This window comes from Odocoileus virginianus, chromosome 1, assembly GCF_023699985.2.
Source record: "Odocoileus virginianus isolate 20LAN1187 ecotype Illinois chromosome 1, Ovbor_1.2, whole genome shotgun sequence".
Classification (NCBI taxonomy): domain Eukaryota; kingdom Metazoa; phylum Chordata; class Mammalia; order Artiodactyla; family Cervidae; genus Odocoileus; species Odocoileus virginianus.
In genome coordinates this window covers 56,438,246-56,457,689 of record NC_069674.1, presented here as the reverse complement: position 1 = coordinate 56,457,689, position 19,444 = coordinate 56,438,246, and the positions used below count along the sequence as shown (strand labels likewise).

Below are 19,444 nucleotides of genomic sequence, written 5' to 3'. Positions count from 1 at the left end.
GTCCAAAAGATCTTCTGGAGAAGGAATAGACAACCCACTTCAGTATTCTTGGGCTTCCCTTGTGGCTCAGCTGGTAAAGAATCCGCCTGCGATGTGGGAGACCTGGGTTCGATCCCTGGGTTGGGAAGATCCCCTGGAGAAGGGAAAGGCTACCCACTGCAGTATTCTGGCCTGGAGAATTCCATGGACTATATAGTCCATAGGGCTGCAAAGAGTCGGACACGACTGAGCGACTTTCACTTTCACCTTTCATTCCAAGCAGAATTTCCTTGTTCCTGTCAGCCCCAGTAGGTAGGAGAGTCCTTGGTTTATGACTTATTTCATTAGAGGTTAAGTGGGCAAAATCTACAAATCTAGGAAATGGCATTTTCACAAACGTTCATGTCATTGACTTCACACTCAAGAGCTGCTGACTGCAGCAGTTTTACCTGCTGCCCTCCTTCAGAAGAACTGCCATGTTAACTGTGGACTGCAGGTTTAATGGCAGTCCCATTAAGATGGATTTGGGAAAGATCTGGGAATTTTCAGCACTTTTTGAATCATTCCGCACAAAATTCATTTTATTTGAAAAAAAAATTGCCATTATCAATGGGTTTAAAATCTGGTACGTGCTGATCATGAGCCAATCTGAAAGTTATGCGGTTCAGGGAAATGCCTTTGTCTTATCAAAAAGGGAAAAATACATATATATTCTTTTTGTATTTTCCTGGAAGTTGTATTTACTTTTTTAATCACTACAGTAATGAAAATAATTTAGAATTGAATCACTCTGAACTTCCCTGGTGGTCCAGTGGTTAAGACTGTGTTTCTACTGAAGGGGGCATGGATTTGATCCCTGGTCCCCGTGGTTAGGGAAGTTCCACAGGCCACGTGGTGTGGCAAGAAAAAACACAATTGAATAACACTGAGGTTAAGTATTTCCAAAATATAGGAGTATTTTTTCCAGTCCATAATGTCATAATTGGCAGTACTCCCTTTTAAACTGACCTTATTTGTGGTAGTTCAGTGGTTCTCAATTCTTGCAGAATTATATATATATATATATAATATATAATTATATATATACATTATACATTATATATATATAATGTTCTAACTGTAACGTAAATAAGCGGTGAAAGAGAAAGTTATTTGTAAAAGATATGTATTTCGGTGTGTAAATGCTCAGACATGATCTCAAAGGAGACAAAATGAGGCAGTCTGATGTTGGCACCTGTATTTAATATCTACCTGAATACAACTACAAATATTGTTTACAGGTGTGTATGTTGTATATTAATGTCATAGATGGTATTGCCATTGACAATATGATTTTCCAAAGGATGAACAATTCTTGGTAAAGTTCTGAGGAAAACAGAGTAAAATCTTTCCTCAATATCCATAGTAGCTACGCTTCTGGAAATTTTGAAAAATTAACATCATACCTAGAAAATACTATGTGTTTATGAAAAGTGAACAAAACCTAAGTAACTGCTCTGATTCTTATGATCATGTGTTTTATTTCACAAATGTCTTGAAGAACATTCTAATACAGAGTAAGACCTGATAATTTTCTTTTTAATATTTCTTTCTTTGGCTGTACTGGGTCTTAGTTGTGGCATGTGGAATCTAACTTGGGCCCTCTGCATTGGGAGCATAGCATCTTAGCCACTGGACCATCAGGGAAGTCTTCACAGACTTGATAATTTTTAATTGTGTGCAAGACAAGGTGTGCAAGGCTGCACACCTTGATAATTTTTAATTGTGTGCAAGGCTAGCCTCTAACCCTAGCCATCAAATGCCAGAAGTACTCTTTTATAATTGTGATATCCAAAAGTAGCCTGAGAGGCCAATGTCACTCCTACTCCTGCATAAGATTCACTTTTACAGCAACTGGAGACAAAGAACCGACAAAATGAAATGTTTGTTTATTTTGTAAATATTAATGAATAAGATATTTTATACATTGCATTTCTATATTTGGGATAGCATTTCTTATAGGTCCGTAAAACAGGCTCTTTATTATAATATATGATAATACAGAGAAAAGCATATTTGCCTGACCTCAACATATTTAAAGACTGAAAGAGACTATAATATTAACACAATCTACAAGCTAACAAGGCATTATGATAGTAAGACATGGATATACAAGGAGAGAAACAATGTAATTCTCATAAATAATTTTTTAATTTTTTAAATAATTATAACTTAAAAAGAAAAAAAGATGGATAAGAGAAAATTTAAAACAGGAAAAAAATTTGAATAAGTCACATATGCAGTATGTTGTCACATTTCTTCCTCAAAATTAATTTCTATGACTCAGCAATTTCAATAATCATAAAATTCACAAGGATATCTTATTCATTTGATGAATTTGTGGATGCGTAGGGTATAACAAATAAAGAAAAATCTTTAAATCCTAAACATTTACCTTGCTGGGAGAAGAAAAAAATTACCTTAATTCACTCATTTCTTCTCTTCCTACCAAGAATCGCTTCAGGTTTTGAAGGATCAAATAGGAAACAGGATAAGTTCTTTGCTAAGTTTCAAGATTGTGAAACTTTGAGGGAAATAGTCGAAATGTGAGCATGAGGGAAAAAATCCACAGTCCTATGTTTCAATTTAGCAGTCTAATCTCATAGTCTAGCTTAATGGTTTTTCTATATATTTCTCAGAAGTTCTTTTTTTAGAACATTGTTTTCATTTATTTAAAGACACGTATCTAAGGGAGGAAGGGAAATCTAAAATTTCAGTATAACTTTCTGTCTCCAAGGAAAATCTAAATTGTGGCCCGAGACAAGTAGAAATCCTTCAGAAAAAGAAAGAGGGGAAATTTAATCACTTCCCTTGGGAACTAATTTTTATGCCTAGCAGCCTATTGTTCAGGGTTATTCTCTAAGTTACAGTTTCACTATTATTTAGGTATATTTGGTAAGCTTTTAAATGATTTTTGGAGATATTGAGGAAAGTGATCTCATCCTTAAAACTTATCTTTCAAAAGACAAATCTAGGTACCTTGTTTAGTCACAGAGCTCTGTTTCTCTTGATGTCTAGATTAGTGACTTCCCATCGAAGTTTTGACAATCTAAAAAAAGTGGGGTTTTGGGGGGGGGTTTTATATTATTCTCCCCCCTCATATGTTTGTGTGTGTGTGTGTGTGCGTGTGTGAGGGTGTGAGTTGAATGGTCATCTCATCTGGTTAGCCAAGTGAAGTTTGTGTCTTTGATGTAGAATCATGACTAGGATTAACCTACCTAAGTTTAAGTGGAATGAAAAGAATTAGAGGGCTGAGTCTAGTCCAAAACCTAAGGAAAGGGCATGTTTCAAACTGAGGAAATGAAAATAAGGTAGTAAAACTCGGAAACCATTGGACCCATAGTACCTGGATGGGCCAAGTAGACATTATATACTGGAAAATAATGCAGTATTGCAACTCTAGGTAGATTGAACATCACTAGTCTTTGTATATGTATCATTCAGAGATGATAAGAATTAAACAAAGGCTGAAATGAATGGTCTGACATTTTACAATCCTTTTGTTTGGTTCATCAAGACATGGTTTTAACCAAGTAATGAAATAGCCATTCCTGTTTTTACTGTTAATATTAAGGAGGTAATGTTGAATACTGTAGTCTGTGGCTAACGGCACAGAAGACAGTTCCATAGGTCAATTATCTTTTGCTTAAACCAGTGGCTTCCCCCAAGAACAAAGAGCAGCAAATCAAAGCAGCTAATCGCTGTTACACTCAAGAAGATTTCATTATAAAATGCAACATTGTAGTTACAGTCTCTTGAGTGTGCCACAGTGTATAAGTAATAAATCCGAAAGCACTGGTAGGGAAGGAAGCAAATAAGAATAACTCCAATAAAAAACAGATTTTTCAACTGAGCCCAGAACTCTTGATGGGATAGTAAGGAGTGTCCGAGCTTCCGTGCCATCAACACAATGATGATGATCTGGAGGACCAAGAGAATCACTGCGATGATTATGACAATAGCGACTACCATATAATTGATGGCTTGCACATATGCATGAGTAAGTTCTTTGTGGAATTTGAAACAGTGGTGGCTATCATAGCCCTCATGAATTCCGTACTGAGAAACAACCAGGGGTACCACAATGATCATCACCAGGAGCCACATGGCGGTACTGGCGGCCACAGCATGTAGTTTTCTGTAGAATTCCACTTTGTCCTTGTGCTTGAAGAAAATGAGGTACCTGATGACTAGAATCACCACGTAGAGCAGGAATGTGAGGTACATGTGGATGTGCAGCATGGCACTCACAAATCTGCAGAAGGACAACCCAAACGTCCAAGTGTGCTTGATGAGGTAGGTCAGACGGAAAGGCACTGTAAGCAGAAAAGCACCGTGGACCACCACCAGATTAATGACTGCCGTGGTGGTCACGGACCGGGTGTTCATCTTCACAAGTAGGAACAAAATGGAGACGATGCCCATCAGCCCTCCAACAAGCACTGCAAAGTAGAGCCTGGTTAGATGGGGCGTCAATATAGGGTCATCGCAGGAGGACGTGTTGTTGGCAGCCATGCTTCAGAAGTCCCCTGGAAGAGATAAAGCACCAGTGTAGCTAACAAGCTTCCAGAATTTTGTTCATATTTTGTTGCCATTTGACTGGCAATGTGACTTTGTCATTTTTCTGTTTACATGATGTAAACCTTATGTGCCTTAAGAATGAGAACTATTGTCATATGCATTTCTGGGTACTCTACACTGAAAACACAGTAAGTCGTTGATTCTTGACCTTTAATAGGTTAAAGACCACTTTGAGAGGCCCCCAGAGATACATGTATATCTATACAGTCAAAACTATTTGCGTAAAGCTTGACTTCAGACCATTTGAAGTTGATACATGGATACTAGTATTGCAGTAACCACTGTTGGGGGGGGGGCGGGGGGGTGGAAATATCCTAAAATGGATGGAAAGCAAAGTAGATTCATTAAGTACACAAAATATTTTTTCTTTTAAGTATCATTCTAATTCTGTAATTCCTTCCAACTCATCAGCAAATGATCCAAGAATATTTATACTTTATTTCTTTAAGATATGATTTGTTTGGCAAAAAAAAAAAAAGACTAAATCAAGGCAGCAGAAAGCAATAGGAGGGTTTATCTAAATTTCTCATCGCAGTTACATTATCATCTAACAGTGAGAGCTTGACTAAGTTCTTATCATGGGCCCCCCGAGACCACAGCATGTCTCCTAATTTTCCCATCACCCACCCTTAAATTCATAAAACAACCACTATCCGTTTTCCTCTGCACTTCTGCAAGATCCTTTCCCTATGTAGTCTTTGTCCCTTCTAATTATTGTGTGTGTGCCCAATCACTCAGTCGTGTCCAACTCTTTGCAACCCCATGGACCGTTAACCCGCTAGGCTTTTCTGTCCATGGAATTTTCCAGACAAGAATACTGGTTGCCATTTCCTCCTCCAGGGGATCTTCCCGACCCAGAGACTGAACCGCCATTTCTTGCGTCTCTTGCTTTGGGAGGCAGATTTTTAATCACTATGCCACCTGGGAAGTGATTTAATTATTATCTACATTCTAAATTGCTATTTACTAAATAAAAGACATCTTAATTTTTAATTACACTAATCAAGTCACTTTACTTTATTTAAATTCCTTCAGTGGCCTCCCATTTCTTTTAAGGTAAAAATCAAAATTCTTAATATGTCTAGAATGTTCTGGATTATAGCAAAATCCAATCCCTTGAGACCAGATTCAAGAAATAATCTAGAGGTTAAATTGACAGAATTTGACATAATTGTATATGGAGAAATGAAGGGAAAGGAAGTATCTCAATCACTCCTAGATTTCTTGCTTGAACAGCTGTGTGATAAGAGGTCTGTTTACTAATACCAGGGAAACCAAGGATCAAAGTTAAGGAAGAACAGTAATTGAATTACGTGGTTAATCCCTGACCTTTGTAACACATTCACAATTATTCTATTCATTCTTGAATGTCTCTTCATACAATCAAACACAAAGCAATAAAAATGAACCAACTGCTGATATAATACTGATGAATCAAAAAAGCATCATACTAAATCATATATTCTCAACTGGGCAATATTGCCTCCAAGGGGAAAAATGTTTGTTCTGGGAGTGTGAAAAATTTTATTTTTAGTGTATAAAATGCAGGTATGCATGTAGTATATAAACACACAAACAGTATATCTGTGGTATTAAAATTTCATAAGAGGGGGAGAGATAATTAGGAAATAGGTATAGAAAGGCTCTTTAGAGGACCAGTGATAAAGTGGAGAACCATACTAAATAAAAGATGCCAGCCACAAAAGACCACATGCTGAATGATTTCTTTTTCTAGAAAATCAAAACCAATATGACAGAAGGATCAGTGTGGCTCAAGGCTCAGTTTTCAGGTGAAGGGACTGACTTCAGAGGGGCCTGGGGGAAATTATGGGATGATGGGATGTTTTATATTGTATTGTAGTTATTTGTCAAAGCTCAATGATCTGTACAGTTAAAATTGGTGAATTTTCTTGCATATAACTTATACCTCAATAGGACTAATTGAAAAATAATAATAACCTGGCCCCAGAGAGCCTCTGCTTTCCTGGGTATGGAATAGGATTTCCATGTAACTGACATTAAAGCTTGTCTCCTGTTATACTGGCTCTGTGTGATGTATAATCACTGCACTCACCTTTTATTTTTCTCTGTAGAAAAGTAGTTCCGTCAGGTAAAGGTGAAATTATTTTTTTTTCATATCTGGATCAAGGAGGAATGTGCCATCATAAGTTCTGCTTGCCATTTTTTTCCCACTTATTTACCTAGAAGTTTCAGCTTCTAAAAGAAGAAAATATGATCAGTTGCACATCATCTGTCCCAAGTCCTCCTTTCTCACCAACTGCCGTAATCTCTCTCTTTCAGATAAAAGAAGTTTATGTTACATCTCTTGTATATAACAGGCACTACATGAGATGCTTACCTGAACATGGGCTCATTTAACCCTCAAATCAGTCCTGGGCTTTGTGTATTGATATGTATCACTATACCGATTTTCAAATTAAGAAACTTAGCCTTAGTCCAGATATCATTTGCCAAGTTCTCCAGAGTTACACACACACACACACTCAGAAATACACAAGCCCTGCATCATGGAGAAGCAAGTTGTGCAGCTTCTAAGAGAAGAAGGAGGGGGGGCCGTGAAGATATTTGGTTCTACTCACATAGCCGTATGCCAATATATCCTAAAATCTGCTCTTTCTTCTTTTTGTATTTCTTACTTTCCTATTCCTTTTACTGGGTTTGCAGCAGATCCCATACATTAGCTCATTCAACATCCATTCCAACCCTTTCTGGTCTGTCAGAAAATTTCTGTACAGTTTTCTTCCGTTATAGTACCTGTAAGTGAGTTCATTTCTACCAGTTTGTTGCACTACTGCAAAACTTGGAGGCAAGTGAAGGATGTCAGTGTATAGAGAGATTAGGTTATTTGGCAAGACAGTAGTAGAAATGTCTGGTTTCTCTGGGACAGTAATGGCACAGGAGTCCAGTACTATACATCATGGACTTCAGAAAAAAATAGAGTCAATGATGTTTCTCCTATTAATTTCATGGTGGTATTGGATATTTTTCTGTGTCTATATGGATCATGTCTTTGTAGCAGCGAAGCCTGGTTCCCAGATATTCCATGATATTTTGTAACTTGTTATCTTCTAATAAACACCTTCTGCTTAGACCAGCTGAAGTGAGTTCTATTGCCTGCAATTAACAACCATGATATACCTTGTTAATTCCTATTCTAAGGATCAATTGAGTCATCATTTCTCCCGGGAAGCCTTACTAATCTCCATTCTCAATTCAGGTTGTATGTAATCCCCCTTTGTCCCATGGAACATACCAACCATGCTTACCTCTACTATGTCACTCAGTTACTTCTGCCTTCTGAACAAGACTGAGGAGGGAAGAACTGAGTTTTCCTTTGTATTCATATAATCTAATATTTAAATTAATGTAAACATTATTATTGAAAACTAACATACTTATAGTACAGTGCTTAGATATAGATATACAGTTCAATGAATTTTAACCATACCATCACCAAAGACAATCACTATCCTGACAGCTAAAACCATATAATAGATTTGTCTACTTTGAATTTTAGGTAAATTCAGTGTCCTTTTTTGTGTGTATCTAGTTTAATGCACTCAGCATTATGCTTAAGATTCATTCATGTGTATAGTTTTATTTAGTATATTGTATCATTGCATGAATATTTCACAATTTATCCATTCTATTGTTGATGGACAATAGCATTATTTCCACTTATAGAGCCGTTATAAATAACACTATAAACCATAAGCAATGAAAAGACAACCCAGAGAATGGGAGAAAATATTTGCAAACATTGCGACCAACAAGGGATTAATCTCCAAAATATACAAATAGCTCATGCAGCTAAATATAAAAAAAAATAAATAAACAACCCAAACAAAAAATATGCTGCTGCTGCTGCTAAGTCGCTTCAGTCGTGTCCGACTCTGTGCGACCCCATAGATGGCAGCCCACCAGGCTCCTCTGTCCCTGGGATTCTCCAGGCAAGAACACTGGAGTGGGTTGCCATTTCCTCTTCCAATGCATGAAAAGTGAAAAGTGAAAAGTGAAAGTGAAGTCGCTCAGTCATGTCCAACTCTTCGCTACCCCATGGACTGCAGCCTACCAGGCTCCTCCATCCATGGGATTTTCCAGGCAAGAGTATTGGAGCGGGGTGCCATTGCCTTCTCTGAAAAAATACGCAGGAGATCTAAACAGACATTTCTCCAAGGAAAGTATATATGTGCTCGCTTCAGCAACACATATACAAAGAAAGCATATAGATGACAAAAAGCACATGAGGGTGTGGAGAAAAGGGAGCCATCCTACACCCTTAGTGAGAATGTAAATTGGTACAGCCACTAGGGAGAACACTATGGGGGGGTTCCTTAAAAAAAATAAAGATAAAGCTACCATATGATCCAGAAATCCCACTCCTGAGCATGCATCCAGAGAAAACCATACTTCTAAAAGATACATGCACCTCAATGTTCATTGTAGCACTATTTACAATAGCCAAGATACGGAAGTAACCTAAATGTCCATCAACAAATGAATGGATAAAGAAGATGTGGTACATATATATACAATGGAATATTATCAGCCATAAAAGGAATGAATTAATGCCATTTGCAGTGACTTGGATGGATCTAGACATTGTCATATCAAATGAAGTAGTTCAAAGACAAATATCATATGATCTCACCTATATGTGGAATCTAAAAAATGATACAAATGAACTTATTTACAAAACAGAAATAAACTCACAGACTTAGAAAAGAAACTTATGGTTACCAAAGGGGAAAGGTGAGTGTGGGGGATAAATCAGGAGTTTGTGATTAACATATACACAGTAGTATATATAAAATAGATAATCAACAAGGATCTACTGTATAGCACAGGGAACTCTACTTAATACTATGTAATAACCTATATGGAAAAGAATCTGAAAAAGAATAGATATGTATGTATGTGCTAAGTCGCTTTAGTTGTGTCTGACTCTTTGCAACCCCATGGACTGTATGTAGCCCGCCAGACTTCTCTGTCCATGGAATTTCCAGGGAAGAATACTGGAGTGGGTTGCCATTTCCTCCTCCAGGGGATCTTCCCGACCCAGGGATCAAACCAGCACCTCTTAAGTCTCCTGCATTGGCAGGCGGGTTCTTTACCACTGGCGTAACCTGGGAAGCCAGATATAAGTATATGTGTAACTAAATCACTTTCCTGTACCCTTGAAACTACCACAACATTGTAAATCAACTATACTCCAATATAAAATAAAAATAAATAAATAAATAATGCTACTTGTAACATTCTTATAAATTTCTTTTGTGAAAATAAGTATGCATTTCATCTTTTGTGAAAAGAAATAACTTTCGAAATTCTGTTGGGAATTTACCTAAGTGTGTAACTGATGGATTGTAGGGTGTATATTTGTTCTGTTTCAGTGAAACCCACAAACAGTTTCTGATATAAATTCTCACTAACAATATAGGAGAGTTTCAGTGCTCCACAGTCTCCAGAATATTCAGAATTTTCTGTCCTTTTAATTTTTGCCATTGTAAAAATTGTAGACATCGTTGTATTTCATTGTGGTTTTGATCTCCATTTAGCCTACTGAATAATAAAGATGAGCACATTCATATGTATCTGTTGGACACTTAGATATTCTGTTTTGTGAGGTGCCTGTTGAAGTCTTTCACCGTATTTCTATTTGGTCGTCTGCCTTTTTCTTATTGATTGGTAGTAGTCTTTATGTAGCCTAGGTATCACTCCTTTATTAGAGATATGTATTGTAAATATCTTCTTCCACTTTCCTTTTAACTTCCTAATAGGTATCTTTTGATGAACAGAATATCTACTTTTTGGTATTACCAGTTTGTTAAATTGGTAATTTAACAGAGTCAGCACCTTCAGAGTCAGCACCTTCATGTCCTGGTAAGGAGCCAGGCTACTCAAAAGTAATAAGGATAGTATACTATCTTAACCTAGTATACTAGTATTTTCTTCTTCTTCTTTTAACATATACAGTTTATCTAGAACTGATTTTTTAATATAATGTAAGGTAGGAGCCATGATTATTTTTTCCCATATGGATAAGTAATTGACTCAGAATCATTAATTGGAAATATCCTTCCTACCCTCGCTAAACTTTGTCATAAATCAGGTAACCACATATGAATCCATTTAGCCCTTTTTAAAGTCTCTGATATGTTCTGCTGGTTTATGGATCTACACATGTGCCAGAACCACACTGTTTAAATCACTCTTGTGGTATAGTAAATTTTCATATCAGGTAGTCTAATTTTTGTAACTTTCTTTTCCTTAAGATCCCCTGGGCTATACTTGATATTCTGCATTTCCATACAAGTTCTAAAATCTGATTAATAAAACTTCTGGTGTTTTTAATGAATTTACATTAAAATTATAGATACTGATAGCTTTAAACAGATAGTAATAGCTTTTCAACACTGAGTCTTCTAATCACTGAACATAATATATCCCTCCATGTTTTTATATCTTCTTTAACCTGTCTCAATGATGTGTTGTGATTTTCTATATAGAAGTATTTTATATGTTTTTTTAAAAAATATTGATTGAGATAATCATATGATTTTTCTCCCTTTTTTGTTTAGTGTGGTGGATTAGTGATTGACCTGTACATGTTCCATACTTGTAAAGTTGGAATAAAACCCATTTTGAAGCAGAGTTCAATTCCTGGGTTGGGAAGATCCCCTGGAGAAGGATATGGCGACCCATTCCTGTATTCTTTTCCTGGGAATCCCATAGACAGAGGAACCTGGTGACCTACAGAGCATAGTGTCACCAAGAGTCAGACGCAACTGAGCAACTAACACACACTTTGATGTTACACATAAACTTCATTAATATATCAGCTTATTTGAAATGTTAGTATTTTGTATAGAATTTTGCTTTTCTTATGAGAGAGATTGATCTATAATTCTCTCCTCAATATTCTTATTAGGTATAAAAAGATTTTGCTAGTCTCATTAAATGAGCTTAGAAATGTTCTCTCATTTACCATTTTCTAAAAGACTTTGTGTACAACTGAGGTTATCTCTTTCAGTATTCCATGTATTCAACTGAGATCAAATTTATTTTTATTATCTAAATCTTTCATATATACACTGTTTTGTGGGGGTTTTCTGTCTCCCGATTCTAGCAGCAATTGAGAGTGGTTTGTTAAGATTTTATATTCTTATTATAGATTGTGCAGTATTCTTCTCATTCTGTCAACTTTTATTTCATATGTTTCTACACTATGTTATTAAGCCATAAAAGTTTAAAATAGTGATTGTATATATTAATCATAAAATTTCCCCTTTTATTTCCAAAATTATTCTTCCTTAATATCTACTTTTTATAATATCCCAAGCCTTTTTTTTTGCTAAGTATTTGTTTGTACTTTATATCTTTTTTCTATCCTTTTATTTGTAAACCTTTATGGTTCTAACATTTAAAATGTGTCTTTGTAAATATCATATAGTTGAGTCTTGTTTCTTAAATTCAGTCTAACAACTCTTATTTCAACTATTTATTTACATTTGATGGAACTTCTGATTGAAGTTGTGTCTAATATATCATCTTAATTTTATTTTCTGTTTGACTCAACCATCCATGTAATGTCTCTTTCCCTCTTTCTCTGCCTTCCTTTGGATTATTCAAGTATGTTTTATTTCATCCCTTCCTCCTCTATTAACTTCTTAGTTATATATTTTTATACTTTTTTTGTAGTGATAACCCCAGAGATATAACATGCATCCTTTTACCTATGATGGACTTCCCTGGTGCATCAGCAGTAAAGAATCTGCCTGCCAATTCAGGAGAAACATGTTTGATCTCCAGGTCAGGAAGATCCCCTGGAGAAGGAAATGGCAACCCACTCCAGTCTTGCCTGGAGAATTCCATGAACAGAAGAACCTGGTGAGTATAGTCCATGGGGTTGCAAAAAAGTCAAACACAACTTAGCAACCAAACAACAAGCCTAATACAAATTATTACTCTAGCCACTTCCCTCCTGTTGATACAAATTCAGAACATTTTAATTCCATTTACTCTCTACTTCTATTTTATTCTTGTTATATATTTTAATTCTGCATACATTTTAAACTCCACAATATATTATTATTGTATTGTACATTTAATAATCAATAGACATTTATAATTACCCACATAGTTTTCTTTCCATTGCTCTTTTTTTAAAAAAAAAATTTATTGAAGTATGATTGCCATACAAAAAGCTATATACATTCATGTATGCAATTCAGTGACTTTAAAGATAAGTATACACCTCAATCATCCATGCCATAAACTGGTCCATTGCCTTCAAAAATTTCATATGACCCAGCAATCCCACTACTGGGCATATATCCTGAGGAAACCAAGATTGAAAAAACTCATGTACCCCAGTGTTCATTGCAGCACTATTTACAACACCTAGGAGATGGAAGAAACCTACATGTCAATTGACAGATGAATGGATAAGGAAGTTGAAGTTGTGGTACATATTACTCAGCTATAAAAAGGAACACATTTGAGTCTGTTCTAAGGTGGATGAACTTAGAGCCTATTATACAGAGTGAAGTAAGTCAGAAATAGAAAGACAAATATTGTATATTAACACATATATATGGAATCTGGAAAGATAGTATTGACGATCCTACTTGCAGGGCAGCAAAGAGGACAAAGACATTTTGGACAGAGTGAGAGTGTTAGACGGTGGGACGATTTGGGAGAACAGCATTGAAACATAACATTACCGTATGTAAAATGGATAGCCACTGTGGATTTCATGTATGTCCCAGGGAACCCAAAGCCAGTGCTCTGTAACAGCCCAGAGGGGCTGGATGAGGAGGGGAGTGGGAGTAGGGCTCAAGAGGGAGGGAACATATGTACACCTAATGCCGATTCATGTTGATGTCTGGCAAAAACCATCACAATATTGTAAACTATCCTCCAATTAAAAAATTCATCCTGCCTTCTTTACTTCTTATTATGTAGGAAAACTTAACATAAGAGCTATCCCTTAGCAAATGTTTAAGACTACAATACAGTATTGCTAGCTATAACCTCTATGCTTTACAGATTTCTAGGATTCATTCATCTTGTATAACTAAAATGCTGTACCCTTTGACTAACACTTCGCCACAATCCCTGCCTTTTCATTTTGTTGATGGCTTCCCTCACTGTGCAGATACTTTTTAGTGTAACATAATCCCGCTTGTTTATTTTTGTTTTTGATGTCACATCCAAGAATTCTTTTCCCAGGCCAATGTCAAGAGGCTTTTACCAAATGTTTTCTTCTAGGAGTTTTGTGGTTTCAGGTCTTACAATTCAGTCTTTAATCCATTTTGAGTTAACTTTTGTGTGTAGTATAAGATGAGGCTTCAATTTCATTCTTTTGAATCTGGTTTTCCAAGACTGTTTATTGAAGAGAGCTACCCTTTCCCCATTGTGTATTGTTGTCAAGGATCAGTTGATATACATGCATGGGTTTACTTCTAGGCTCTCTATTCTGTTCTGTCTATGCATCTGCTTATTTGCCAGTAGTAAACTATTTGCATTACATTGTAATATGTTTTGTATTACAGCTTTATATGGTAGCTTTGTAATACATTTTGAAATTAGAAAATGTGTTGCCTCCAGCTTTGTTCTTCTAGCTCAAAATTACTTTGGCTACTCAGAGTCTTTTTATGTTTCGTATGGGTTTTAGGACTTTTTTCTTTTTCCGTAAAAAAATGCCACTGAGATTTTAATAGAGATTGTATTTAGTCTGAAGATCACTTATACTAGTATAGATTACTATAAGTAGTACTTTTAATAATATTAAGCCTTTTAATCCATGAATGCAGAATATTTCCACTTACTTCTGTCTGCTTTAATTTCTTTCATCACTGTTGTGTAATTTTCAGTGTACAAGTTTTTTACCCCCTTGGTTAAGTTTATTTCTATTTTATTCCATTTTTTCCTGTTATTGTTAATGGGATTGTTTCCTTAATTTCTGTTTCAGATATTTTATTATTAGCTTATTGAAATGCAACTGACTTTTTGTATGTTGATTTTGTAGAGTGTAACATTGATGAATTCATTGATTAGTTCTAGCAGGGTTTTCTGTAGAATCTTTACAGTTTTCTACATATAATGTAATATTATCTGCAAACAGGCAATCTTACTTCTTTCCAATTTAGATGTTTTTTTGTTTCTTTTCCTTGATCTTTTTATTTCTTTTAATTGCTTTTTAAATTTCTCTTTCATTTCAGTACTATGCTAGATAGAAACAGCAAAAATAGGCATCCTTGCCTTGTTCTAGGTCTTAGAGGAAAAGATTTCAGCTTTTCACCATTGAGTCTGATTTTAGCTCTGGATTTTTCATATGTGGCATTTATCATGTTGATGTATGTTCCCTCTACACATAATTTTTTGATAGTTTTTATCATGAAAGTGTGTTGAATTTTATCAAATGCTTTTTCTGCATCTCTTGAGATGGTCGTGTGATTTCTATCCCTCTTGAGGTGTATCACATCGACTGGTTTTTTGTATATTGAACCATTCTTGCATAGAGGGATAAATTTCACTTGGCCATGATGCATGATGTTTTCAATGTACTGCTGAATTTAGTTAACATTCTGTTAAGAATGTTTGCATTCGCGCTCATCAGGTATTGTGCAAGCCTCGCAGATGGTCTGCCTTAGCCTGCAGCTGCTGCCCTCCGCCCTCTTTCAGCTAAGCTGTGCCATGCACTCTCTCAGTCTGCCTGCAGGGGGCACTCTCTCACATCGCTGCCAAGGAACCCGGCTCCACTATGGTAACAGAAAGAGAAAAGAGAGGTTTAAAGGCTCTTTCTTCCTAGAGCATGTTCTTCTTTTGTAAGACTCTCTTCTTTGCCCCCTTCTCCATGGCACTTTCTCTTTTTTGTTCTCTTGAAGACTGCTCCATTCCACAGGATTGTCCTTCACCACCAAGATGACTCATTGGCTTTTGAAAGCCAAACAGATCTAGAATGGAGCCTAGAGAAAGATGACAATGAAGCAGTAAAGGCTTTTGAGAGTCACAGGTAGTAAGGGAGATCAGATATGGATTTGGGCCCAGTTTCTTCTCAGAAGGAAAAAAAAAAAGAAAAAAAAAAGCAATGTGTCCAAGAAGTATTCCTGTGCATGTGGGATATGACTCCAGTGATGAATAGACATTTTAAATTAGTTAGCATAAAAAATTTCTTTCTCCTCTCCTTCTTCCTTTCTGAGAATTAAGAGAAACACTTAAGTTTCCCACATACATGACTTGCTTGTAGCCGTGACTATGTATGTCCAATATCACCCTGTCAGTCACTTCCGCACCAGTGTAGGGACAGGGTCATGCCACATGTTCACAATATCCCGATGCTTAAGAAGAGATGGGCACATGGATGAATAGCACTATTTTATGAATATTACATTAGGGAATTATATTCTGCAAATGGAAGTTGAAAGATTGAAATCTGCAGACAAGTTCTCACTTACATTATGAGCAATGTCATATTTTTCTTATGTCAAATTTCTTTCTACAGTTTACTTCAATAACAACATCAATTTAAACAAAGTAAACAGATTTGTTTGAACCTGGACAGTTAAATCTTTCCTGATCTATTACTTTATGTGTTAGAGTTGGATACCCACAAAGAGTGGGGGTATCTCAAGTTTTTGCACAAAATTGGAAGTTCAAAGCTTAAAAGTCTTAGCAAGAAATGCCTTCACTTCAAAAACTTTGAGCACACACAAAAATAGTAAACGCCATTCAGAAATGTTTCCAGCGCCTCACTGCAGAACAATAGCTTGCTAGTAAGAACAGTCCCTACATGGGGAAGATTGAGAGGATGTCTGAGAGAAGCAGTGGAATCTGTGACAGATGAGCCTGGAAGACAGTACCCGGGGACCTGGAACAACAGAACCAGCACCCACAGTCACAGTGCTCACTCAAGAGCAAGCTCAACCAAGGGCTTTGATGTGTGTTATATACAGAGCTCGCCAACCAAGGCTCGAAAAACCTCTACAGATAGTGCATACTCTCTTATTAACTGAGAAGCTGTTTCTTTCCCAGAATGTCAAGTTTAGATGCTGTGTGTTTGGATTTTTAAGTATTCAGGCTCAGGTTTGGAAATTTGCCCTGTGCTTTGGGACAAAGGCATTTTGAAGAGGATGCATCTGAAACATAGGAGACAGTCAGATTAAATGTTTAAGACACACTAGTTACTATTATTTAAGAGCTCTAACTATTTCAGAAAAAAATATCATGATCCCCAGCCCAATAACTTACTGCATGGTGTGTGAGTGTGTGTGTGAAGTCGCTCAGTCATGTCCGACTCTTTGCGACCCTATGGGCTGTAGCCCACCAGGCTCCTCCGTCCATGGGATTTTCCAGGCAAGAGTACTGGAGTGGGTTGCCATTTCCTTCTCTAGAGGATCTTCCCCACCCAGGGATTGAACCCAGATCTCCCACATTGTAGGCAGACGCTTTATCGTCTGAGCTACCAGGGAAGTCAATACTGCATCATTACCAGTGGCTAAGTGGTAAAGAATCTTCCTGCAGTGCAGGAACTACAGGAGACATGAGTTCAATCCCAGAATAGGAAGGTTCCCTGGAGGAGGGCATGGAAACCCACTCCAGTATTCTTGCCTGGAGAATCCCCATGGACAGAGGAGCCTGGTGGGCTACAGCCTATGGGGTTGCAGAGTCAGACACAACTGAAGTGACTCATTAGACACACACGCATGCACAAGTGGCAAGTATACCTGTAATGACTGAATGAGGTTGTGAAAGATAAAGGGAGAAATCGAGAAAATGGGGGACAGAAGGACAGAGAAGCAACAGGAAAAGTGAAAAGAATAAGGAGAAGAAGGCAGAGGGAGAGAAGAAGAGGAAGAAGAAAGCAGGCTCTAAGAATCCCAGTCAACCATGCCATCATCCCTTACAGGTCTTGAGCTGACTAGTATTTTCCTGGCATCAGAGTCTTTATACCTGGAAATAATACAAATATAATGATTTACCCAGTTGATTGTCTAACATAATATGAACTGGTTACAAAAGAGTGCAGTTGACTTTTGTAAGACCTGGAAGAAAGTAAGCGATATAGTTTATGCTTCCATGGAGATGACCCATTTGTAAATCCAAGGAGCCAGGGAATTTAGAGCAATATCTATGGCACTTATTTGCTGCTGTTATTCGGATATGTCACCCATATGTCTTCACTGTTTTCCCCTTGCCCCAATACTACCCTGTTCGTTCTCTCCTGCACATTCCTGAGGTCCAAATTCAGGTTCTTTTTCCTTCAGGCCCCCACCCTCCACCCCCTTATACATTCTCAGCTGCTTTCTTGCTTCACCTAAGCATCCCATTCCTTTTTTGTTTGTTTGTTTCTTCCTTAATTCCCATTTTAATTCTTTATTTTAGGCATATGTGTATCTGTTTTTAATGTTGAATTTCTTTCAGAACTAATATTTTTTATAGTAGGCACGAGTTTTTAACTGAATGGGGAGATAAGGGTCGAAAAACCACCTTGATCTTATTAAGCATACCTTTGAAAGGACCAAATTTGGATCTAATTCCATAGCTGATGTCAGAATCTGGGAATAAACTTGGCCCAGGGCACAGTCTCGTAAGAGAGCAGGACTGCCTCCCTGGCCCTTGGGAACCTCGTTACTTTGGACAGTGAGCTCCTCTTTATCTCTGTGATTGACCCCTGAGGCACAGCTGAACCTCAAACTCCAATCTCTGCTTCCTCTCATTCTCCTAATTTAGGGGCATTCCCTGGTGGCCCAGGGTCAGTGCCCTTGGATGGAAGACCACCTCAACATTAGCAGCAAGACAAGAAGTGGCTTCTGTGGCTGTTTGGTAAGGAATCCACGATAGAACTAACATCAGAGGCCAGTCTGTGAAATGAGAATCCTAAAAAAAAATTGTAGAGTCCTACAAAATGGCATTAGGCAATCTACATCCTCATGAGTGCATAGATTACAGGTCTCGGGACCACCCCTCCTTTCAAGAAGAGCATCTAGAATCTACTTTGGGATTTCTCACTTCATTTAATAAACAAATCACATCATTTAAAGTATCTTTCATATAGTAGGTAGTTAATATTCTGAGATTAATAAAGCATATCCCATCCCTCTCTGCATTTAAATCTCCTTTTGTCTGGGAGGGGAGAAAGTGGTACATAAATTATTTATCAATACAACAACATCTACAGGAACATTGAAAATGCCACAAGAATTCAGAAAGGGGAGTAATGTATTTAACAAATAGTGGAAACTGAAGGCATCAAAATGTCATAACAATGGATAATGCTGGGGCCCAGGTATGCACCAGGTGCTGGATCCTGAAGGATGCACTGAAGTTCTAGATGCAGAGAGGAAGAAGCAGAGTGCTCTGGGTGAAGACAAGAGTCTTAGAGAAGGTATGGATGCATGTTCAGGAAAATACCAATAATCTGATATGCCAGGAACGTTAGTAAATGAGTAGAAAAATAAGTGAATATCTATAGATGAGGCCTACAAAATAAACATATTCCCACTCTGAGGATTTCCTATTGTATCCTGAAAATTATATGAGATTCAAAATTTAAAATATCAACATTTTAATATTTCAATTGCAAAAGCTTACTTTTGGCAACAGGATGAAGGAAGGATTGGAGGAAGGTAGGAAAAAAATTGACAGTATATTAGGCTAGTATGCTGATTAAGTTTAAATGCTACATGAACTGGTACAAGTTGATACCACCTAGGAAGATTAACCCCCAAACTAAACAAAAATTGAAGACTCTAGGGTTGGAGAGGACATTGTATACTTCAGGTGTATCAGTTAGCAAGTAATGATATCTATATGTCAA

General features: G+C 37.0%; 1 protein-coding gene across 2 annotated transcripts in view; it reads right to left on the bottom strand.

Annotated features, from left to right (window-relative positions):
* Window positions 1-1,888: 1,888 nt before the first annotated feature.
* Window positions 1,889-19,444, bottom strand: part of GPR141 (G protein-coupled receptor 141) — a 52,974-nt gene continuing 35,418 nt past the window's right edge. For both annotated transcript variants that reach the window (XM_070468483.1, XM_020889978.2), the window contains 2 exons: window positions 6,674-6,816; window positions 1,889-4,547 (listed from right to left, as the gene is read on the bottom strand). In XM_070468483.1, the coding sequence (XP_070324584.1) occupies window positions 3,622-4,533 (912 nt within the window). In that variant the 5' untranslated portion in view covers window positions 4,534-4,547; window positions 6,674-6,816 and the 3' untranslated portion in view covers window positions 1,889-3,621. The remainder of the gene's footprint in view (window positions 4,548-6,673; window positions 6,817-19,444) is intronic.